Source organism: Hylobates moloch, unplaced genomic scaffold (assembly GCF_009828535.3).
Source record: "Hylobates moloch isolate HMO894 unplaced genomic scaffold, HMol_V3 SCAFFOLD_9, whole genome shotgun sequence".
NCBI lineage: Eukaryota > Metazoa > Chordata > Mammalia > Primates > Hylobatidae > Hylobates > Hylobates moloch.
This window is the reverse complement of record NW_026652284.1, coordinates 100637751-100663082: the sequence shown is the minus strand read 5'-3', so window position 1 is coordinate 100663082 and position 25332 is coordinate 100637751. Positions and strand designations below refer to the sequence as shown.

The 25332-nt window shown below is 37.0% G+C and overlaps 1 protein-coding gene across 1 annotated transcript in view; it reads left to right on the top strand.

Moving 5' to 3' along the window:
- MRPL13 (mitochondrial ribosomal protein L13) overlaps positions 1–20341 on the top strand; it is a 52381-nt gene extending 32040 nt beyond the window's left edge. The window contains exons 6-7 of the mRNA XM_032760342.2: positions 1946–2067; positions 20067–20341. Of these exons, the coding sequence (XP_032616233.1) occupies positions 1946–2067; positions 20067–20088 (144 nt within the window). The 3' untranslated portion in view covers positions 20089–20341. The remainder of the gene's footprint in view (positions 1–1945; positions 2068–20066) is intronic.
- Positions 20342–25332: the final 4991 nt, after the last annotated feature.

The following is a 25332-nucleotide window of genomic DNA, read 5'->3' as shown; positions in this document are numbered from 1 at the left end:
TTCAAAATTCTATTCCATTCAGCAAACATTTGCTAGGAAGCCACTGTGTTCCACATGCTCTATGCTGAGTGAGCACTTAGCAGCTTTTTGAAATTGTCTTTACAGCTGATCTAGGGAATTTTATATTGGCTTTCCAAAGAAGTATGAAATACTTATACATCTTTGGAAATATCTGACAGATAGTCTCCTTCAATAAGTAAAAAATAAGTATCACCAACAATCTTTTATATGTCCAGGCATCCTCTGCTTGCCCTGACTCTGTAATTATTGTGCAGATTTGAATATACTGAGGAAGTGATAACAATAGGAGAAAGGATGTTAAATATTGTTAAATGCTTTTCAGTGAAGAAGCACATTATCAATAGTATCTATTGTGTTTTCTATATGTTGATAGTGACCCAGCCTATCCAAACCACAATTTTTAAAATTCATTTAAATTGCTTAAAATATTATAAATATTTTGCTATATTGGCTTTTAGAACAAGCTTACAAGACAGTAGAGCTCTGTGAACCTAAAGTTATAAAATTTTATCCTGATTCTTAAGACAATATGTCTTAAGACAACATGTCTTAAGAATTGGTCAAAGTGATGCCTTATTTGATGCCATGTCCTTGGCCAGATATTGGAATCCCACTTGTAACAGTGCTCTCTGCAGAGAGCTGTAATTTACTGTGTGATAATCCTTTTGTCGAAAATAGTGCTCTCTGCAGAGAGCTGTAATTTACTGTGTGATAATCCTTTTATCGAAAATTCCTGTACACATACTATAATAAGAGGGAATTATATCTACTCTCCTTATAAGAATGCCTATAAGACACTTCCATACTGATATCTTACCATTATTTAAATAGAGTTCCCAAAATTAATTTATCATCCAGTCTCACAATACAGTTCATTCTCCCAGCTGCCTTATTTCTGCGTCATGAGTACAATATAAATGTTCATTCTTTTGGTTACCCACACTCATTTTATCATTCCTCCTTAGTCTAATTCCAATGCTTTCTTCTTTTACAATGTCTTAGATATGTGCTTTACTCTTTAGTGTGCCTTTCAGTATCTAAACTCAAACTTTAAAAAATCTTACATTGATTACTGAAACAGCCACTTAACTGTTCTTGTCTCCAGCTTTTCTCCACTGCATTTCATTCTGTCTACTGTTGGCAGGTCAATCTTCCAACTCTTCTCTTCATTTTTCTGAATATTGGATACATAATGGGGGAAAGTGGTCCTGGTCAGGGGAATACAATTAATAAAGATATCATGATTTGAGTCTAAAGCAACACATGAAAGGTTGAGGAGGTTGATTAGTCAGAAACCATGGGTGTGTCTGTGGAGAGTGACATTGGAGAGGTGGACTAGTGGTAACGACACTGTCTAGCTAAGCAAGTTTAGCAAAGGAGTTAGAGCTTTATCCTGAAAAATTTTAAGCTGAGAGATGACTTTAAAAATTATAAGCCTTTAGAAGGTGTGATCTTTTTATTTTCCTTTATATGGCCAGCACCTAGCACAATTTTTGGTTCTTAGAAGTTCAATAAATGTTTCTTAGATAAATAAATGACTCAAAGATTTTCATTTTCAAATTTTTTTCTGGCCACAGTTGGAGCACTGATTGAAAGGTAGTGGCACTACACCCGGTAGACCCAGTACATATACTAGTCAGATGAGAAAGCATGAGAATGAGCCATGGCAGTGTCTTTTTGCAATTGAAAAGAGGGAAATAAACAGCACATTAAAAAAAATACGTATCTTATTATAATGAGATTACTTGTATTATTAACCTAATGTACTTTTGGGGAATTTTTATAAGGTTTTTATTTTAAAGATTTTATGTTTTCCTTATTCTACGAACATTCTTTTGCTTATTTTTGTAACACTTAAGTATTAGTAATTTATTGCTAAGAAAGATATTTTAAGAAAATTAAGTCTAAATTTTTTTTAATGTAGGATATTCCAGAAGATATTCTTAAGAATTTAGTGGAGGAGCTTCCTCAACCACGAAAAATACCTAAACGTCTAGATGAGTACACACAAGAAGAAATAGATGCCTTCCCAAGATTGTGGACTCCGTAAGTGTTTCCCTTCTTCTTGTCTCTTTTTTTCTTTTGATATCCTCTGTTTCCTCAGCCATATGATTAAATAAGATCCTTGAGGGCGGGAAAAGTGAACTCATTTTTTTGCTCCCCTGGGAACTCAGCAGCTACTACCTACAAATAAACTCTAGATGTAGGTATTAGAACCAAAAATTTTTAAGAATTAAGACCTTGCTAGGTAAGTGTGAGGCTGTTCATAGGTTCTTACAATTATCAAGTATTTTGTTTGGGTTGACCTTCCTTGGACTGATGGTAGTCTTTAGGAATGATATATGAATTCTTATTAATCTAAAACGTAATGATTCTCAGTTTTCCACATTGCTTCATAAGTTAAAAATATCTAATGAAAAGTCATTAATTTTGGATACTTCTTGTCTTGGTCCAAAAGGAAAAACAAAAAAATACTTTTTGCTCTCCTCTGTACAGTTTCCTCTACCTAAGGCCATAAAGCTGCTAAGATGTAACATTCTTTCTCCCATCTAGTTGTTTCTAGGCTTTTTTGCCAGGGCTATCCAGATGATGAAGCATTTAACTTCTTCAGGCAGTGCTTCCTGTAATCTTTGAACCGGATTAGGCTCTCATGGGTTCTCACCGTACACTTCCATTTACTGATTTACTCTAATTATATATTTGTGTAATTATCTGTTTACTATCTTTCTTGCTAGACTTCATGAGGGAGTTACATATTTGTCTTATTTAGCACTGAGCATGGTGCTGGACAAATTAAATAGACACTCAGCTAGTATTTATTGAATAAATTAATTAAGACTTTTTTATCATCTTTTATAAGTGACTTTAGGAAAGAATCTCTAGAAAATATGAAGCAAAGACCACTTTTCATTTTTTTCACAGCATTTATCACTATCTACTGTATTTATAGTGATAAATTTATTTATATGCGTGTCTGTTATTTGTCTCTCTACACTCATGACAATAATAAAAATAGCAAGCACTAATAAAGCATTTATTGTGTGCTTTACATGTATTAATCGAGTAATCCTCAGAGCAATCTAGTGAGTCAGTACAATTTTTATTTTTATTTTTTAAATGAGAAAATGTGGGCACAGAGAGATAAAGTAACTTGACTAATATCACATAGTTATAAATGGTATATTAGGGATTCAAGCCTGAGTGACTAGCTGCTGGGTCATGCTCCTAACTCTGCTGGAATGCCCCTTCTTGCATTGGCATGTCAGCTTCAAGGGGGCAGGGACATTGTCTGGTTCAACATTTACATCTTAGAAATACTTAGAAACACTTAGAAATAGTACTTGGCGCATAATGGGCACCCAGTAAGTGTTTTTGAAAGAATGAAGACATGAGCTCTTTCCCTAAAAATTAATTGTGAAATTGTCATGAATAGCTTAATTAAGTTTTAGAAAAATCCAAACCAAGGTTCAAATCTTGCCTCTATAGTAGCTGACTATATAACCTTAAGTAAGTCATCTGTCATTTTGAGCCTTAGTTTCTTCATCTCAACTCAGTTTCTTCAGTTGTAAATTACAGCCAGTCCATACTTCTGAGAATTGCTGGAAGGAATAAGTGAGCAACTTAGCACACTTGAAGTGTTGACTAAGTTTTTAATAGGAGAATTTTTTTGCTATTGCAAATTCTATACCATCTTAACATGCTTGCTAGTGTAGAGTTTTATTGTAAATGTACTTAAGTTGATGTAGTTTGAAAATATTCAGCTTTGGTAAGTTATATACTAAAAACATTTTAAGTTGTCCTTGAAGTTTTGACAGGTTACCTTCCTATAACAGTTCTGTAAATATGTATCTGATTTTCTTACAGAAACACCATCATAAATGAATTTATATTCCTGACCAAGAGGGGTGTGGTACTCTTTTTTTTTTTTTAATTTTAAGACCAACTTTTATTCATTGTACCCTAAAATTTAAAGTATAATAATAATAATAATAAATAAAATAGAATGGTCCTTTTTTTAAATTAGAAATAACAAAGGTGCTGTTAAATCATGTATGTTCAAATACATATTATACACTTGAAGTCATATTTCATGAATATTCTGAAGTGTATTCTAAATCAGTTAAACTGGCACCACACTAATATAATAATTCACAAATTATATTTAGTGTCATTATAGTCAGAGTACTGACCAAAATTCTCATTCTGCCGAGTGATTTCTGCTTTCTTTTGAAACAAATTAGAAAGTGCCTGAGTGCCTTCATTTTATTAATAGAGTTAGAAAGGGCTTTTCTATAGCTATTTTTAAGGAGACTTTTAGAGAAACTTAGAGCCACTTGATGCATTTTTTAGTTACTACTCTGGGAATGGATTTTCCTGCCCTCTGTCTTCATTCCAGCTTTCCCTGAGGCAGGAATATGCATTAGACACTAGGTTTTCCTTTATGCTTTATTAAGGTTGTGATTTTTCCTCATAAATAGTCACATGCATATGTTAACTTGTATTTTCAAAATAGTAAAATAGGTATACATTTACTGAAATGTACGGATAGTATAGGTGTACGAGTCATTTAATATAAATCATTCTATATTTCTTTCTCCCTGCACATTTGAGCTGACATCAAGTCCAGTTAGTCTTTATTACGTGAAAAGTGTGTGACCAGGAAAAAAATAGTCATTTTTGGATTAACCAAAAGCTTGTCTAAGAAATAGATGATCATTTACTTCAAGGCTCTTGAGTAGAACTTTCTACAATGATGAAAACAACTCTCAACCAGGAATGGTGGCTCATGCCTATAATCCTAGCACTTTGGGAGGCCAAGGCAGGAGGACCTCTTGAGTCCAGGAGTTCCCCAAGACTGGCCTGGGCAAGATGGCAAGACCCTGTCTCTACAAAAACAAAAAAACAAAAAAATTAGCCCCAGGTGTGTTGGCACACACCTGTAGTCCCAGCTACTTGGGAGTCTGAGGCAGGAGGATCTCTTGAGCCCAGGAGGTTGCAGCTGCAGTGAGCCATGATCATGCCACTGCACTCCAGCCTGAACAACAGAGCAAGACTTGTTGAGAGAGGGGGAGGGAGAGGGAGGAGAGGGAGAGGGAAGCCTGGCGCAGTGGATCACCTAAGGTCGGTAGTTTGAGACCAGGCTGGCCAACTTGGTGAAACCCCATCTCTAATAAAAATACAAAAAAAACTAGCCGGATATGGTGGTGGGCACCTGTAATCCCAGCTACTCTGGAGGCTGAGGCAGGAGAATTGCTTGAACCCGGGAGGCGTAGGTTGCCGAGATCGCGCCATTGCACTCCAGCCCACCCGACGAGCAAAACTCCATCTCAAAAAAAAAAAAAAAAGAGAGAGAAAGGAAGCAAGGAGGGAGGGATGGAGGAAGGGAGGTAACTCTCTATTTGAGCTTCAAATACATTAGCTACTGTTGACGTGTGGCCCTTGAGCCCTTGCACTGTGGCTAGTGTGACTAAGGAACTGAATTTTTTATTTGATGTAATTTTAGTAAATAAAATTACATGTTAGTAAATAAAATTACACTACCTTCATATGGCTAGTGTCTACATTATTGGACTATGCTATTTTAGTTATTGGACTATGCTATTTTATAAAGTTCTATTACATATTATATACTTTAGAATTAGAATTAAAATATTTGATATGCCATGCAGTTCAATTCATGGAACATGAGGTTTTTATTATTAAAGGATTGCCTTTATTAGAAAAAGATTTTTTTCGCCTTTTGGAGGAGGACCTTGCTTAAGATATGCTTTTGTTCTACCCAACATAGCTAAGCCAAGAATATAATCTTCCTTTGGAATGTAGTAACTGGAATTTGTTTAAGATAAATCTGATGGTGAATCTGCAGAGACTTGACTGAAACAGATGTACCTGCATTGCGCCACAAGTAGATAGCCACAGAAATAGCTTGCTTTGGTGTTTGCTGCCCTAGTAATAAAACTTAAAATATGTTTATAATATTAAAATGTACATCTTCTAATTTGAACTGTTATTAATATTTGGTTAAATATAAGTTTATTAACTTTTCTATTAGAGACTAAAAGCTTCTGAGCAGCAGAAACAATTATCAAAGAGCTTTGAACCCAGTAGGTGATTAACAAAATTGCTTTAACCTTAATTAAAAGCTAGCATTGTTGGGATTTTATTTAAATTATTTTAAATCATCTTCAAAGATTATATTCTTTCAGGCCTAGTTTCAGCATACATTAGGTTTTCTTTTGCTAATTGTTAGTTATTCCATCATTATTGTCATTTTTAAGCTATGGTAGGAGATAAGGAATGAAATTGATATTTATGACAAAATTATACTTTTTTAAAACTAAAAGTCATTTTATATATACTATAGGTACTATTGCCCATTCATCTCACTTCTTAAGTTAGTGGATATTCTTGGTGTATTAGTATATTTTACATAAATCATGGATACATTTTGTGAAAATATGTTATGAAGTTTATTTTATATTTCTTGACTGTACAAAGCAGATAAGTATTTGCAATGTGCAAATGGTGACTGTGGGGTTTATACTTAGATTTTTTTTTCTTTTTTCTTTAAAGGAAAAAAATAGCACTATCTTTTCTTCACAATTCTGTTGCTTAAGATTGTAGCTTCAAAATGGTCAATTTATTTTAATACTATCAATTGTTACATGATTATTGCAGTTTTGCCAACACATTTCACAACAATAATCATGGAAATTAATCATGCTCATTGTAATGGAAATGTTTCAAAATGTAGTCTACAAATAAAACTTGGATCATTTTAAACTTTATTTTCAATTTTTGCAAAATGATGTAGGAGGGCTTTTCCTAGGGAAAACTAGGTATGTGAAAAAATCCAACTTGAATTGCTTTGCATTATTTTTCCTTACATGTTAATTCAGTAAGAAATGCTTATTTTAAGCAAAACTCTCACCTTTGTAGAGAAGCTAACCATGGAAAGCTTCAGCATCAATACATGCTTGAAAACAGGTTTTTATAACAGCAACCTGTGTTCCTGGTGTTTCAATACTCTAGAGTGTGCTGTTAGAAATGTGCCTGCAAAGGAGAGATGGATGGTAAGAATGAAGACAAGGAAGTATGAGGACAACCATTACTGATGCAGAACTGTCTCTTCGAAAGTAGGATGAGGATTAGGGAGTTCAATATGTAATCCATTCAGCTCTGTAAAAGAAAAGCTGGATTCCAGATGCTGGGAACATTAGCACTGCATTGGTGAGCATCCTGTTCGGTCTATAGCTCTAGAAGAGAGCACGGATTTAAGCTTAGTGCATATTCTCTGATATGAAAGCTGTTAATCCTAAAAACTACCCATTTTCAGATTTACTTAATACTCAGAAAAAGATTATTTTTACCTATGCCTTTATAAAATATGCTTCAGATCAGAGACTTAAAGACAGTGTAGAAGGATTTTTACCTTTTCTAATCCCATAAGTTGCTGGGATCTGGACAGCTTTAAGATTTTCCATAATTTTATTCTAGTCTAGTCATGTGGCATTTTCTCCACACAATTTAACTTAATTTGCTGCCCTTCACAGTCAGAAGTTACTAGCTGGACTTGCAGACTAAGGTTACTTTCCAACTTTCCTACCTATTTCAACCAGCTCAGCATTGACTTCAATGATAGACTTCAGTCTTTCCAGTCCTGAGTTTTGCTCAAATTAGGCATTCTAAGCTGTACTGTTCTTTTGCATATGAACAGATCAGGACTGGCTATTAAAATAAAAAAGTAGTCTCTATTTAAACAACAAAAACAAAATCATTTATAAGTCCTAGCTGATACAGATTTTGACTTAAAAAGTGTAGTTGAATGTAATAGCAATTTCTGTTCATTTTAATTGAAAAAATCATTTGGCAAAAATTTTCAACAATCTTACAGGTTTAGTTTATTTAAAAGTATGTTGATCTGTAGGTCTGGATCTGAAAGGGAAGAAACAAAAACGAATAATCAAGAAAGGATTTAAAAAAACTTTTTTTTTTTTTAAATGTATGTTGAGCTTTTTCTGATCAGGATGGTGCTACAGTGCCTAGGAAAATTAGTATTAAGGCACCATTACTTTACCTCTCAGTATAGCTAACATCTTTAAAGAGTATGTGATGTCACCAGATTTCCTGAAATGGTTTATTCTAAATAATTTCATTCATACAATGGAAGTGACTTAAAACTCAAACTGACCTTTTATTGCTTTTAAGATTAGTTCACCATCTAAATATTATTTTAGTCTTTTAAATGTTTCACAGAATAAGCATTATACTAAGAAATATTATTTAAGAGTGAAAAGACATAAAACTTAATGAAGAAAAAATATTTTTAAGATTTATTACACTTAAGCTACACTCAATTTCCTGGACTTACAGTTGAAATAGGGAATTTTTTTACTTGAAAAATAAATTATTCTTAGTAGGACCAATAAAGTATTTTTTGTTTTATTTTGTTTTGTTTTTTTGAGACAGAGTTTTGCTCTTTCTGCCCAGGCTGGGGTGGTGTAATGGCGCAATCTCGGCTCACTGCAACTTCCGCCTCCCGGGTTCAAGCAATTCTCCTGCCTCATCCTCCCAAGTAGCTAGGATTACAGGAGCCCGCCACCACACCCGGCTAATTTTTTGTATTTTTTGTAGAGACTGGGTTTCACCATGTTGGCCAGGATGGTCTCGATCTCCTTGACCTCATGATCTGCCCACCTTGGCCTCCCAAAGTGCTGGGAAGTAGGACCAATAATGTTGTGTCACTAATCTTACTGTAGCATAAACCATGTGCTTCATAACTTGATGTTTTGTTTCATTCACAACCAAGTAAATTTTTCCTACCATTTTATAATACAAACTAAAATCTCCAAAAAGTTTTTTCCTAATGTTAAGAGGTAAGAAATTACTCCATTTTCAAGATAATATAAATGTTTTGACCTCTGTCATTTCTGAATTTGAATCTGTTTTTTTGATATGTGCTTATTTCATCCTAATGAGTAGCAGTATTTTGCTTGTTTCGTCTAATGCGTAGCAGGCAGTGTTTTGCATAGGGATGCGTATGGTAAAGAATTTGCTATAGGAAACAGAATGATGTGGCATGTGGTGTGATTTTAACTGTTTTTGAGCAGTCACAAGCACCATGGAATATTTTCTACAACTCAGATGAGCCTTTTTAAAGTTCTGTTTTCTCACTCAAAATGTAATACTATTTTCAAAAGTTGCTTTGTATAAAGGCAGTTTTTGCTAGTGACAAGTATCTGCAAAATAGATAGTTGTTACAGGACATTTGATAGCTATGGAAAGTTTAGCACAATTTAGAGAGTAAGTTAAAGTTTTATGTTAGCTATTTCTTAGATGATTCATTTATCTCCCAAGTATATTTTAAGCACATAAATGAAAGTTTAAAACTTTCAGCTTTCACTTCAAAGATCAAAGCTTGTGTATATATATTTCATATATATTTATATATAAGTATATGATATATAAATATGTATAGTTTATATGTATATTTTATATGTATTATATGTTTCATATATATTTTGTATATAAGTATACTATATATAAATTGTATATAAAATATGTATCATAGCTGTATTAGATAACAATTATATCTCACACACACACACATGCACACATATATAATCCACTGTTAGAAACTGCTTTATAAAGATGAGGACTTGGTCCTCCTGACTACTTTATTCCCAGTGCCCACAGCAGGACCTGACCAGTCAATTTGTTGAATAAATGAATGCATGAATGGAATCGTATCCTCCCTGAAAGGGAAATTGATGTTCAGTTCATGAAGTGTGATAAATTCATGTTTTGGGTTTTGCTGCTTACTTAAATCTTGTTTACCTATAGCTAAAATAGACATTTTTCTTAACAGGCCTTGCTTTAATGCAACTCTAATATATACAGTTTTGGATACTTTGTATTACATGTCTAAAGAACAATCATGGTAATTTCATTAAAATACAACTTATATTTCTGTCAAGGAGTAAATTTATATAATTTATATGAAAAAATCGACAGGTGTTAGCTTTCAGAAATGGCATTTGAAATATCTCTCTAAAGATTTCGTGTGATTATTTTAGAATACTGTTATTATTTACAAATATATTAACCTTATGTAACATTAACGCACATTTTAAAACTACCTAATTTGTTATTTCCAATGAAACTGACAAAGAAGTAGGGCTAATAATGCACAATATACATTCACCTATCATCCCTCTTTTAAAAGATTAAGCCATTTCATTTAAGTTTCAAATATTTAAGCATTCATAGTATGAAAAGTAATGTGCTAGATGCCACCCTTCTTGTTTTTAAAAATTATTTAATCTAGTGAAGAGATTAGGTCATCTCAGCACAAAATAGGGTATGTAAGCAACATAATCTGAGAATTCAATTCTAGTTTGCATAATGTTACCATATATGGGTTACCAACTTTTAAAGAACCTAAATACATTTGCTGAGTACTAAAGCTGCTTGAACTACAATTTGAGAGAAAAGAACCAGGAAAGATACTGTGTATCAAATGGAGTCATCTCTAGTTTAGGAAGAAGTATGTGTGTTACCTTCTGTTAGATAGTATTAGTAATTTCTTACTGAAGGTGCTCCTCTGTCTTATAAATAGCTCTGTCTTTGGTCTAAGGGGAACCCATGCTAATTAGAATGTGGTCCGTAAACCAGCAATGCATCAAGTGGGAGCTTGTTAGGATTGCCAGATCGTGAGCCCCTCCACAGAATAAGTGAAATCAGAAGCTGCATTCTCATAAGAATCCAAGCAATTTGTATGCCTGCTGAAGTTTGAGAAACATAGACATAAATAGCCTTCTCCTCCCCTTTCTTATATTACCTCGAATTTCTTTGTTTTAGTGGAAAGGAATAAGCAATATAGAAAAGTTGTGTGTATGCTTGTTTTCATTTCTGTTTGAGACAGAGAGAAGTAAAACCATATTTAGTGTAAAAACCTCTCTTTTCCCCACAGGGGAACCTCCTGAAAAATGTGTATCATTAATTGCCTCCAGTATGAGTTGATGTTTCCAGCTGTGCCACTATCTTAACTATCTAGTCTTTGGCCATGATGCTGCTTTTCCCCCTTTGGAAGCAAATTAACCATCTGCAAAATATCCCAATTATTTAAAGATGAATTTGCACATGAAGTGGCATTTTCAAGGGGGTCACTGTACTCTGTACTGTGCTCAGATATACTAGGCATCCACGGTGTATCGGGCATTGCCCTAGCTGCTGGGAGTATAAGATAATCATATCAGGGCCCTGCCTTCAAAGGACTGGCAGCCTAAGAGGCATCATATAGAATAAAATGGTGCTTGCAAGCACTGGAGTCAAATTGTTTACACTCAGATCCCTGCCATCTGCCTCCTAGCTGTATAACCTTAGCCAAGTTACTGAGCTACTCTGAGCCTAAGTTTTGTCACTGTAAAATGAAATTAAGTGTCTTTCTTACAAAGTACTTGTGAGGATAAAATAATTCATGTGAAGTCTTTATTATACTTTGTGGCACCTAATGAGCACTCAGCATGTGTTATTTACAAGGAAGAGCCAGTATGATTAGAGAAACATTGTAGTAGAAGTATGCATTAAGCTTTCTGGCAATCCTAGAGAAAGGAGCCCAGTCTGTGTTAGAAAGGAATTGTTGTGAAGAGCTTGACAGAAAATGTAACATTTGAGGTGGATTTTGAAAGATTAGTCATGGTTGCCAGGCAGAGAAAAGAGAAAGAGGAAATTTGCCTTGAGGTCAATGTCCACATTCCTTTATGTGGTGGATTATACCATTCCAATTTTACTTCTAAATTCTACTGAAAGGTGGTATTGTCATTTCATTTCAATTAAATAAATTAACCTTTTGTGTGGAAACAGCTGGTGACTGTGACTAAACACATTTAATTCTATTGAGTGGAGTTGCAGACTTCTTGTGGGACATTAACTTAGATTTCTTTCCAATTGCATTACCACCACCTCCTTTGTAATTATATGAACCAGCTGGATAGGATAATAAATTGTTTCTTAAAATGTACTGGTGTCTCTTTACTAAGAACTGCTTTGAGTATATTGAGTCACATACCAAAGGAGAAAAGGGTATATTCTGGAGCCGCGTGTAGCTGTCATCAGATTGTTATTTCCCAGACTTTGGATGCGGTTTTTACGTTTGGATATAGATTTCACAAACAAAGTGACAAAATTCTGCAGTTTATCTTCTTATTGTTATAGATGGCTGATATGGCAAAGCATACGTGGCTAGTTTCCCAGATCAGTGCCTTTGTTGCTCAGAGTTTAATAATAAACCATTTAAAATTCTAGTAGAGTTCTTTTACTCAGCTAGTAGACTGTCAATCTTCTTAGGTAGGCTATGTGGTATCCTGTGAGTATTCAGTTTCAGAAAACATTTACAAATTTATAAATATAGAAAGGGACTAGTAGATTAAGTTGTTTTCGGGCAAACAAAGTCATCTACTTTTTACAGGAACTCAAACTATTACATATTTTTACAGCTGTTTTCAAAATATTTATTTATTTTCTTCAACATTTATTTTAAGTTCTGGGGTACACATGCAGGTTGTACAGGTTTGTTACACAGGTAAACATGTGCCATGGTAGCTTGCTGCACAGATCAACCCATCTCCAGCATCCATTAGCTATTCTTCCTGATGTTCTCCCTCCCCCAACCCCTCCTAACAGGCTCCATTTTGCATTGTTCCCCCCAACCCCATGTGTCCGTGTATTCTCATCTTTCTGCTCCCATACGTGAGAACATGTGGTGTTTGGGTTTCCGTTCCTGCATTAGTTTGCTGAGGATAATGGCTTCCAGCTCCATCCATGTTCCTGCAAAGGACATGATCTCATTTCTTTTTATGGCTGCATAGTATTCCATGGTATATATGTACCACATTTTCTTTATCCAGTCTGGGAATTTGGGTTGATTCCATGTCTTTGCTATTGTGAATAGTGCTGCAATGAACATACACATGCTTTTGTCTTTATAATAGAATGATTTATATTCCTTTGGGTATATACCCAGAAATGGAATTGCTAGGTCAAATGGTATTTCTGCCTCTAGATCTTTGAGGAATTGCCACACTGTCTTCCACAATGGTTGAACTAATTTACCCTCCCACCAACAATGTAAAAGTGTTTCTTTTTCTCCACAACTTTGCCAGCATCTGTTGTTTCTGGACTTTTTAATAATTTCCATTCTGACTGGCATGAGATGGTATCTCAGTTGTGGTTTTGATTTGCATTTCTCTAATGATCAGTGATGTTGAGCTTTTTTTCATATGTTTGTTGGCTGCATGAATGTCTTCTTTTAAGAATTGTATGTTCATGTCCTTTGCCTGCCTGCTTTTTAATGGGGTTATTTTTTCTTCTAAGTTTGTCTAAGTTCATTGTAGATGCTGGATATTAGACCTTTGTCAGATGAATAGATTACAGACATTTTCTCCCATTCTGTGAGTTGCCTGTTGACTCTGATGCTAGTTTCTTTTGCTGTACAGAAGCTCTTTAGTTTAATTAGATCCCATTTGTCAATTCATGCTTTTGTTGTAATTGCTTTTGAAATTTTTGTCATGAAATCTGCCCATGCCTATGTCCTGAATGGTATTGCCCAGATTTTCTTCTAGGGTTTTATAGTTTTGGGTTTTACATTTAAGTCTTTAATTCATCTTGAGTTAAATTTTGTATTAGGTGTAAGGAAGGGGTCCAGTTTCAGTTTTCCACATATGGCTAGCCAGTTTTCCCAGCACCATTTATTGAGTAGAAAATCCTTTCCCCATTGCTTGTTTTTGTCAGGTCTGTCGAAGATCAGATAGTTGTAGGCATATGGTCTTATTTCTGAGTTTTCAATTCTGTTCCATTGGTCTATGTGTCTGTTCTTGTACCAGTACCATGCAATTTCGGTTACTGTAGCCTTGTAGTATAGTTTGGAGTTGGGTAGCAAAGTGCCTTCAGCTTTGTTCTTTTTGCTTAGGATTGTCTTGGCTATTTGGGCTCTTTATTGGTTCCATATGAATTTTAAAATAGTTTATTCTAATTCTGTGAAGAATGTCAATGGTAGCTTAATGGGAATAGCATTGAATCTATACATTACTTTGGGCAGTATGGACATTTTCACAATACTGATTCTTCCTATCCATGAGCATGGAATGTTTTTCCCATTTGTTTGTGTCCTCTCTGATTTCCTTGAGCAGTGGTTTGTAGTTCTCCTTGAAGAGGTCCTTCATTTCCCTTGTTAGCTGTATTCCTAGGTATTTTATTCCTTTGTAACAATTGTGAATGGGAGTTGATTTATGATTTGGCTCTCTGCTTGCATGTTGTTGGTGTATAGGAATGCTAGCAATTTTTGCACATTGATTTTGTATCCTGAGACTTTGTTGAAGTTGCTTATCAGCTTAAGAAGCTTTTGGGATGGAACTATGGGATTTTCTAGATATAGGGTCATGTCATCTGCAAACAAAGGTAATTTGACTTCTCTCCCTATTTGAATACCTTTTATTTCTTTCTCTTGCCTGATTGCCCTGGCCAGAGCTTCCAGTACGGTGTTGAACAGGGGTGGTGAAAAAGGGCATCCTTGTCATTTGCTGGTTTTCAAGGGTAATGCTTCCAGCTTTTCGCCATTCAGTATGATATTGGCTGTAGGTTTGTCACATATGGCCCTTATTATTTTGAGGCATGTTCCTTCAATACCTAGTTTATTGAGAGTTTTTAACATGAAAGGATGTTGATTTTTATCAAAGGCTTTTTCTGTGTCTATTGAGCTGATCATATGGTTATGTCTTTAGTTCTTTTTATGTGTTGAATTACATTTATTGATCTGCATATGTTGAACCAACCTTGCATCCTGGGGATGAAGCTGACTTGACTGTGGTGGTTAAGCTTTTTGACGTGCCGCTGGATTCAGTTTGCCAGTGTTTTATTGAGGATTTTTGCATCGATGTTCATCAGGCATATTGGCCTAAAGTTTTCTTTATGTTGTTGTACCTCTGCTAGATTTTGATATTAGGATTATGCTGGCCTCATAAAATAAGTTAGGGAGGAGTCCTTTCTTTTGAATTTTTTAGAATAGTTTCAGTAGACATGGTACCAACTCTTCTTTATACCTCTGGTAAAATTCAGCTCTAAATCTGTCTGGTTGTGGGCTTTTTTTTTTTTTGGTTGGTGAACTATTTATTACTGATTCAATTTCAGAATTATGGGTCTATTCAGGGATTTAATCTCTTCCTAGTTCAGTTTTTGGAGGGTTTATGTGTCTAGGAATTTATCTATTTCTTCCGGATTTTCTACTTTATGTGTATAGAGGTGTTTATAGTATCCTTGCATGGTGGTTTGTATTTCTTTAGGATCAGTAGTGATACCCCCTTATCATTTCTGATTGTGTCTGATTCTCCTCTGTCTTCTTCTTTATTAGTCTAGCTAGCAGTCTATCTATTTTATTTATTTATTTATTTATTTTTTTTTTCAAAAAGCCAGCTCCTGGATTCATTGATTTTTTTTTTTGAACGATTTTTCTTGTCTCTGTCTCCTTCAGTTCTACTCTGATCTTGGTTATTTCTTGTCTTCTGCTAGCTATGTTTGCTCTGGGTACTCTCGTTCTTTTTGTTGTGATATCAGGTTGTTAATTTGAGATCTAAGTAGGTTTTTGTTGTGGGCATTTAGTGCTACGAATTTCCCTCTTAACACTGCTTTAGCTGTGTCTCAGAGATTCTGATACGTTGTCTCTTCATTCTCATTAGTTTCAAAGAACTCCTTGATTTCTGCCTTAATTTCATTATTGACCCAGGAGTCATTCAGGAGCAGATTGTTTGGTTTCCATGTAGTTGTATGGTTTTGAGTGAATTTCTTAGCCTTGAATTCTAATTTGATTGAGCTGTGATCTGAGAGACCATTATGATTTCAGTTCTTTGCATTTGCTGAGAAGTGTTTTACCTTACTGTGATCAGTTTTAGAGTAAATGCCATGTGGCAACGAGAAGAATGTATGTTCTGTTGTTTTGGGGTGCAGAGTTCTGTAGATATCTATCAGGTCTGTTTGATCCAGAGCTGAGTTCAGGTCCTGAATATCTTTGTTAATTTTCTGTCCCGATAATCTGTTGAATATTGTCAGTGGGGCATTAAAGTCTCCCACAAGTATTATGTGGGAGTCTAAGTCTCTTTATAGGTCTCTAAGAACTTGCTTTATAAATCTGGGTGCTCCTGTATTAGGTGCATGTATATTTAGGATAGTTAACTCTTGTTGAATTGAACCCTTTACCATTATGTAATGCCCTTCTGTCTTTTTAAATTTTGGTTGGTTTAAAGTCTGTTTTGTAAGAAATTAGGATTGTAACCCCTGCTTTTTTCTCTTTTCCATTTGCTTGGTAAATTTTCCTCCATCCCTTTATTTCGAGCCTATGTGTGTCTTTGTTCATGAGATGGGTCTCTTGAAGATGGCATACCGATGGGTCTCAACTCTTTATCCGGTTTGCCATTCTGTGTCTTTTAATTGGGGCATTTAGCCTATTTACATTTAAGGTTGATATTGTTATGTATGAATTTGATCATGTCATGATGCTAGCTGGTTATTTTGCAGACTTGTTTATGTGGTTGCTTCATAGCATCACTGGTCTGTGTACTTTAGCGTGTTTTTGTAGTGGCTGGTAATGGTTGTTCCTTTCCATATTTAATGCTTTCTTCAGGAGCTCTTTCAAGGCAGGCCTGGTGGTGACGAATTCCCTCAGTATTTGTTTGTCTGAAAAATATCTTATTTCTTCTTCACTTATGAAGCTTGGTTTGGCCAGACATGAAATTCTGGGTTGGAATTTCTTTTCTTTAAGAATGTTGAATATTGGCCCCCAATCTCTTCTGGCTGGTAGGGTTTCTACTGAGAGGTCCACTGTTAGTCCGACTGGTTTCTCTTCGTAGGTGACCTGGCCTTTCTCTCTGGCTGTCCTTAACATTTTTTCTTTTATTTTGACCTTGGAGAATCTGAAGATTATGTGTCTTGAAGTTGCTCTTCTCATGGAGTACCTTACTGGGGTTCTCTGGATTTCCTGAATTTGAGTTTTGGCCTGTCTTCCTAGGTTGGAGAAGTTCTCCTGGATGATAATCTTGAAGTATGTTTCCCAACTTGGTTCTGTTTTCCTTGTCTTTTTCAGGTACCCCAATTAGTCATAGGTTTTTACATAGTCCCATATTTCTTGGAGGTTTTGTTCATTCCTTTTCATTCTGTGTGTGTGTGTGTGTGTGTATGTGTGTATGTGTGTATATATATATTGTTTGCCTGTCTTATTTCAGAAAGATACTTGGTCTATTCTGCTATTAATACTTGTGATTGCATTATGTATTTCTCATGTTGTGTTTTTCAGTTCCATCAGGTCAGTAATGCTCCTCTCTAAACTGGCTATTCTGGCTGTTGGCTCCTGTATTGTTTTATCATGATTCTTTACTTATTTGCATTGGATTACAGCACACTCCTTTAGCTCAGTGAAGTTCATTACTGCTCACCTTCTGAAGCCTACTTCTGTCAGTTCAGCCATCTCAACTTCAGCCCAGTTCTGTGCCCTTGCTGGAGAGGTGTTGCAATCATTTGGAGGAGGAGAAGCACTCTGGCTTTTAGAGTTTTCCAGGTTTTTGCATTGATTCTTTCTCATCTTTGTGGGCTTATCTGTCTTCGATTTTTGAGGCGGCTTACCTTTCAGTGGGGTTTTATGGGGTCTTTTTTGTTGATGTTGTTGTTGTTACTTTGTTTGTTGTTTTTCTTTTAGCAATCAGACCACTTTTCTGTAGGACTGTTGCAGTTTGCTGGGGGATTGCTCCAGACCCTAGTTGTTTCAGTTTTTACCTTACCTGGAGGTATGACCAGTTAAGCCTACAAAACAGCAATGATGGTAGCCTGTTCCTTCCTTTGGGAGCTCTGTCCTAGAGGAGTAGTGACCTGTTGCCGGCCCAGACACTCCTGTAGGAGGTGTCTGGAGACCCCTGTTGGGAGGTCTCACCCAGTCAGGAGAGACAGGATCAGGGATCTGCTTAAAGCAGTCTGGCTGCTTTTTGGTAGAGTAGGTGTGCTGCGTTGTGGGGAGCCCATCCCCATCCGGACTGCTTGAACTGTCCAGAGCCAACAGGCTGGAAAGGCTGAGTTGACTGAACTGCTTAGATATTGGCCACCCCTCCCACCACGGGCTCCATCCCAGGGAAGGATCAGAGATCTGTCTGTATTACCCTGGCTGGAGTTGCTGAAATTCCTGGAGTTGCTGGTGCTCACTGGCACGAACTGGTGAGGAGGGATGGATCGGGATCCCACTTAAAGAAAAAGTCTGGCCACAATCTGGCACAGCAGCTATGCTGCATTATGGTGGACTCCTCCTTGTCTGGACTGCCTGGACTCCCTGGAGCTGGCAGGCTGGAATGGCTGTGTCAAATGAACTGCAGAAACAGAGGCCGTCTCTTCCCAGGGCTCCATCCCAGGGAGAGATCAGAGTCCTGTTCATATAACCCTGGCTAGAGTTGTTGAAATTCCTGCAGGGAGGCCCCACCCAGTGAGGAGGGATGGATTAGGGTCCCACTTAAAGAAGCAGTGTGGCCGTGATCTGGCACAGCAGCTGTGTTGCATCGTGGGCGACTCCTCCTAGTCCAGTGGACTCCTTGGAGCTGGCAGGCTAGAATGGCTGAGTCGACCTAACCACAGAAATGGCAGCTGCCCCGGGGACAAGTCCCCCGAGGAACTTGTCCATCTCAGGCAGTCTCCAGCCTCTTGCACTGGTTGGCTGGATTTCCAATCCAGTGAGGCTTAACTTGTGAGGTGCCATGGAAGTGGGGCCCGCAGAACAACACTGCTTGGCTCCCTGGATTCAGCCCCCTTCCTCGGAGAATTTATGGATGGATCTCCTGCCTTACTGGGATTCCTGGGGCTAGAGTCTGTTAAACTCCTGGCTCTCTGTGTGAGCCTGAGCAACTGCTCTGCCAAGACTCTGCACAGCTCTGTGTATTGGACCCAAGGCCCTGGTGGTGTGGGCTCACGAGGATATCTCCTGATCCACAGGCTGCAAAGATCCGTGAGAGAAACGTGGTTTCCCAGGTGGGGTCACACAATCACTCACTGCTTCCCATGGCTGGGAGTGGGGGTTTCTTTGGCTCCATGCCACTCCCAGGTGGGCGATCACTCCATCCTGATTTCCTTAGTTCTTTCTCCATGGGTCGAGTTGTCCGCCTAGTCAGTCCCAATGTGAGAACCTCGATATTTCAGTTGAAGGTGCTGAATTCACTTGCCATTTTCATTCCTCTGGGAGAGCTGCAGACCACAGCTGCTTCTAATCAGCCATCTTGGCCAAAATATCTGTTTAGTTTGTTACTAACTTCCTTCAGAAAATTCCATATGGAAACCCAACACCTACAAATACACTTTTGAAAAGATAACAGGACAAATTGTTTGCATTTTATAATTTCCTATTTTTAATTTTGTCTATTGTTATAATTTAATACTTCCGAAAATTTTTTTTAATTTACTAATGAAAGCAGCTCTCAGGTGTGGTTAATCTTATAATTGCATAAATAAGAAAAACCAGTTATGTTTGTAAATAAATATTAAAGGACTGGTGTTTATACACTTATTTTGTATATGGATCATAATGAAAATTAAATTTAGCATATGATAATATAAATAGGAAAAATCACTTACTCAAAATTTGCATTTGTACTATAAATCCATGTCTTTGTATGATTTTTAAACTCTTAAAGATTACAGTAATCTTTTCAATAAGGACTTTATAAAAGTGTTTAAAAATGGAACAGAGAAATTGAATTCAGGTTATTAAGTTACTAAATACATTCTTATATAGGCACAAGGTGGCTTATATTTATACTTTCAAAAAGACTTTGGAGTTGTCACTTAACTGTTCTACTTTATAAAGATTTGATGTTAATGTTTTTTTTTCACCAAAAATTTAGATGTAGTGTTTGTAGCTATTTCTTGGTGAACAGTTATTTTTATTTTAAATTGGAAAAATAATCTTCATCAGTCAGGAGAAAACGAAATAATGATTCATGAAGAAATATGTTGATTTTTTCTTTCAGACCTGAAGATTATCGGCTATAAGAGAATAAGAATTGCAGAAAATAACAGTGAAGTGATTGAAGCTTTCTTCTGATGAGTTTCTCTAACCTACAGGATGGGGTAAAACAACTGCAGCAGTTCAGTACCTGTTTTATGTGCTGAATCACTGTGGGGAAAGGTCAGGAAGGTATAGTCCTTCAATAGGAAATTATAATTAAAATATAATTTTATAGAACCATTTTTATGTAATCTGATTTGAATGTTATAGTTGATAATAATAAAATCACTTACTTGGTTGACTAGTGTTGCATTTAATGATAAAAAACAGACCCTGTGTATAGAATTGCAGTTACACATTCCAAAAATGCCTCTCCATGCAGATTTTCTCAAGTTTGCAGGTCACTATTCTTGTCCCTTGTGAACAAGCTCTACCTTCACTTTTCATTTCAGTGGCTTTTTTATCTAACCTGTCATCCATCTAAATTCATATTTGCAGCTTAGTAGGGTAAAGTTTGCCCTGAAATATTTATAAACTGATATCTTTTTCTGTGTCCCATATAGCCTCTTGGCCCCACATGACACAAAAATACATAATGCCTGTCTGCTCGTTAGAAATCCCTCTTCCCTGCCAGTGATTCTGTTTGTAGACTCTCCACACTGTTTTCCCATATCTGTCCTGTTGGCTTCCATTCATCTCTGTACTGGCACTTAGATTGGGGTGCTAGGATGACTATTGCTTGTAAAATATGCTGTCTAGAAATTAAGATACTGAGCCACTGCATTTGAGCATTTTTATGGTGGTATTTTTTCTTCTCTTGCCCTAGCCAATCAAGGAATGAATTTCAGACCAACTTTCCCATTCATTCAGCAAACATATATTGAGTACTGCTATATGCCAGGCACAGTGCTAGGTCCTGGGAAAACAGAAATCATACAAGTTGCCCCCAACACTTCCATGCCCCATCAAAGAGTCTATTGTAGGATGGGAAGGAAGTATAGATAGATCTGTAAACAAGTAAAACTGGTTGTCAAACGCGCTGATACAACTGTGTGAATTATGATGTAAACATGTTTATTTAATAGCTGCATTAAATATGACATAAGCACCTACTATGTGCCAGGCATAACCACTTTATATGAATTATTTAATTAATACATACTGTAATGGAGGTACTGTTATCCTCCCCATTTAAAGGGGACACAGTGAAGCAGCAATAAATTAAGTAATTTGGCCAAGGTAAAATAGGATTTGCTTCTAGGCAGTTGGGCTTGAAAGCCCATGGACTTAGCCACTGCTAGATGAGAAAAGGTGAGTATGTTTCTGTATTACAAACTCTTTAACAAAGCACATATAACCCAGCACAGGTTAACTACCATTCAGAAGGAAGTCTCGGTTACATTTTAAGGTGTTGGACCAGAAAGAACCTCCCCTTCTTACTTCTGATGGAGTAATTTTAGGGGAGTGAGCCAACATGAAATAAGTCTCCAGTTTCTGATACATCAGCTTTAATAGGAATTTTTGCTCAGTGTATACTAAACACCTAGAACAGTGCTGGCACATGTTTGTTGGATGGCGGAAGGACCACTGAAGAAAGGTCCTTATTTTTAACAAAACTTGAGTGTTTGAGCAAGTAAGATCATAGAGACATGGTCTATAAGAATATTGAGCCAAATCATTATAATATGAAGTATTCGATAACAATATTGAGAATAATCACCATAAACCTCACTCTTACTTGCTGTGCATGAGAGGAAGGGTTGCCCGATTCTGCTGATGCATGTAGACCTAAACAGAGGCTATATTGGTGGACTGAATTGCTCCTACTGCTTGCTGTTAGGAGACAACTCCATTTTGCATTCAGAGAAAACTGAAGCAGAAAAGTTTATTTTAAAACTTTTACTTATTTTTTTTTCAGAGAGGCTTTGAGCCAAGATAGTGCAACAGTTTAGAAGCAGAAACTATTACACCTCCCACTGCCTAACAATTTGCCATTGTCTGAGAGTTTAACTGCCTGATCTGTACATACCCTGAGAGAATACAACCTCAAGTAGCCAAATAAAAATCACAACTCACTGTATGGGACTCAGTAGTCCAAGGGAGGAAGATAAGCTGGACCCTAGAATAGCAGCTCCTATCAAAGTAAAATGAATAGAAGAAACAGAAGAGGACTTTTTAAAAATAATACAAGTTCTTATACAAAAAGAAGGAAACTCAAATTATTCTAAACATTGGAAAGAACAAGAACATTAACATGTTTTCTGTTACCATATGTATCCTCAATGTGCAAATTAGTGCAGATAAATAAGGAATCCCCAAAAACAAAATCATATTTGTTCATAAGCCATTCTTCACCAGATGACTATGCATTGCACTATTGGATAATATCAGTAAATGTGAAAGACACCATTCAACTGAGCATAATGACCTGGGAAGAATATACAATATACCTTACCTCTCTTACCCCATTTTACTCAAGTCCATTGCCCTATGGGAAATATCCTGTTGTATTTATGTTACTTTCTCAGTAAAACGTGAGTAAGTGTCCTATTATAAGTGATAGGAAAGGAAAAGACTTACATATTGCAAAGTTTTACAATAAGAGCATGTGATACTGCAACAGCCACCGGGCCTAAAGTAATCACACTGATGAACATAGCAGATAACACTGAAGACAAAGGCTTAATATTAACATCCCAATAATCATCTGCTTTCCAGAGAACTAAAAACTGACAAGCACTTGCAGGGAGTTGAAGATAACTTACAAACCCGATGCAGCATGAGCACACTTTGTGTCATCCAATTTCATCTGGGGCCACACAACTTCAGTATAAGAGGGGATAATTAACAAAACAAAAAAGGTATTTCTGCTTAAAGGCAGTTAGAAGACATGAAAAACAAGATAATATGCCACAGCCATCTTTCTTTAACCCATTTCATTCAAAAAACTATGATTTGTATGTCTTCTTTTGAGAAACAACTATTCAGGTCTTTTGCCCATTTTTTAATAGTTATTTGTTTTCTTGTTTCTTTGTTGCTTATGTATTTTGGATCTTATCCCCTTGTACAATGTATGGTTTACAAATATTTTCTCCCAATCTGTGGGTTGCCTTTTTGCTGTGATAACTATTTCCTTTGCTGTGCATAAGCTTTTTAGTTTAATGCAATCTCATTTGTCCATTTTTGCTTTCATTGCCTGTGCTTTGGGGAACAATCCAAGAAATCACTACCCAGACCAATGTCCTGGAGGTTTCTCCCTATGTTTTCGCCTATTAGTTTTATAGTTTTAGGTCTTAACATTTAAATCTTTACTCTGAGTTGATTCTTGTATAAGGGGTGAAGATAAGGTTTATTTTTATTTTCCTGCATGAAGATATGCATTTTTTCCAACACAGCTTATTGAAGAGACTGCCCTTTTCCCCATTGTCTGTACCTGACACCCTTTTTGAAAATTAATTGACCATAGGTGTGTGGGTTTATTTATGAGCTCTCTATTCTATTCATTCCTCAATGTGTCTATTTTTATGCCAGTGTCATGCTGTTTTGATTACTATAGCTTTGTAGCATATTTTTAAATCCAGCAGTGTGATGCCTCCAGCTTTGTTCTTTTTGGTCAATGTTGTCTTGGCTATTTGGATCTTGTGGCCCTATTCAAATTTTAAGATTGTGTTTTCTGTTTCTGTGAAGAATGACATTGGAATTTTGATAGGGATTGCATTGAATCTGTAGATCACTTTGTGTAGTATGGATATTTAATGATATTCTGGTTTTTTTTTTTCCAAGATGGCAGATTGGAGGCATCATTAGCATGCCTCTCCTGCTTGGAAAGACAAAACAGTGGGTAGATACTCACACTGTGAACTTTTTTTTTCAAAAAGCAATGCAGGAACTTAATAGGAAAACTGAAATCCACAGTCTCTTTTAAAGATGTGGCAGGATGCAGCCTACACCATAAGCCAGATGAAAACTTTGTCCATAGAGTGTGAGAAGGAGAAACGCTGCCTCCAGAATATACACCCCCACCGGGAAATCTAGAAATCCAGGCCACGGGGGAAGGCCTTAACCCTACACCGTGCTAGAACTGATTTAGGGAGTGGGGAGGAATATAAAAGTAGGAACAGCAGCAGGACGAACCTTGCATGCATTCCCAGTCTCCACTGCAAACCAAGGGAAGCCATTCTTTATTCTGCCTCACAGGGGACCTCATGGAGGTCTGCCTACTCAGGCAGTGGTCACAGATTGAAAGAAGCTCGCAAATGAATTTTGTGATACAACTTCTAGTGAGGGGGAACACCCTTAGCCAGAAGCAGTCGGGGCAGGGGGAGGGGGGCTGGGAAGCGAATGAGAAGTTTGATGCAGCCACAAATGTAGGAGCTATGTGGGTGGACTGGGAAGGGTATGGCCTAAAAGCCACTGTTGCTATTTCTGCAGTGAAGGCTTATGGCCTGGGGCAGTTTTCAGTTCTGAGTGTAGACAGCCTGGAACTTAGCTCACTGCTGCTAGCAGAAAACTGCAGGTGTGAGATCTGCCTTGCCAAGTGCGTGGAAGCTGGGTGCTCCTTACTCCCTGCACAAACTTCTGTGCAACAGAGGCAGCTATGCTCCTCTTTGAAACCTTACCCCAGTGGCCAGAGAACCAACCCACAACTTCCACAGGGGCTGCTGCTTGCCTGTCATGCAGAGTCAGAGCATAGACCTCCCTAACTCAGCCCCCACCTGGCTTTGTCCCTCCACCCTCCCTGGTAGCTTAACACAAAGGACAGAAATTTTTGGAAGCTTAATGGCCTTGCCCATTACCTGAGAAACCAGAGTACCTTCCGTGGGTAACATGAGGCAAGCACAAATCCCACCATTACCACTGCAGCTGGTATTCTTTTGCAAGTGTCACCTCCTGGCTGGAAGCCAACTGACACAGTTCTTTACAGCATTTCCAGGTGGAACAACACAGTACCCAGAAAGGAGAAAACTTGTGTGTGACCTCAGCTATCACCATTGCCTGCACCACCCTGGCTAACCAGGGGATCTTGAGTCTGTCCATGTGACCAGTTCATTACTGCTACAACCAGCATTTGAGAAGACCAATACATGGAGGCTACCTGTAACCAAGGAATCTAAGAGTCTGCATCACTCCCCTGCCACCCCCATCAGAACTGGTGGTGGTACCCACTGCTGGGAGACTTGAGGACAGATCACATCTCTGGATCCCTTGCAAACATTCCCCAGCAGCATTCTGGAGTGTGGAAGACCCAGAGGAGCAATAGCATTCACATTAGTCTCTGGCTCTCAGGT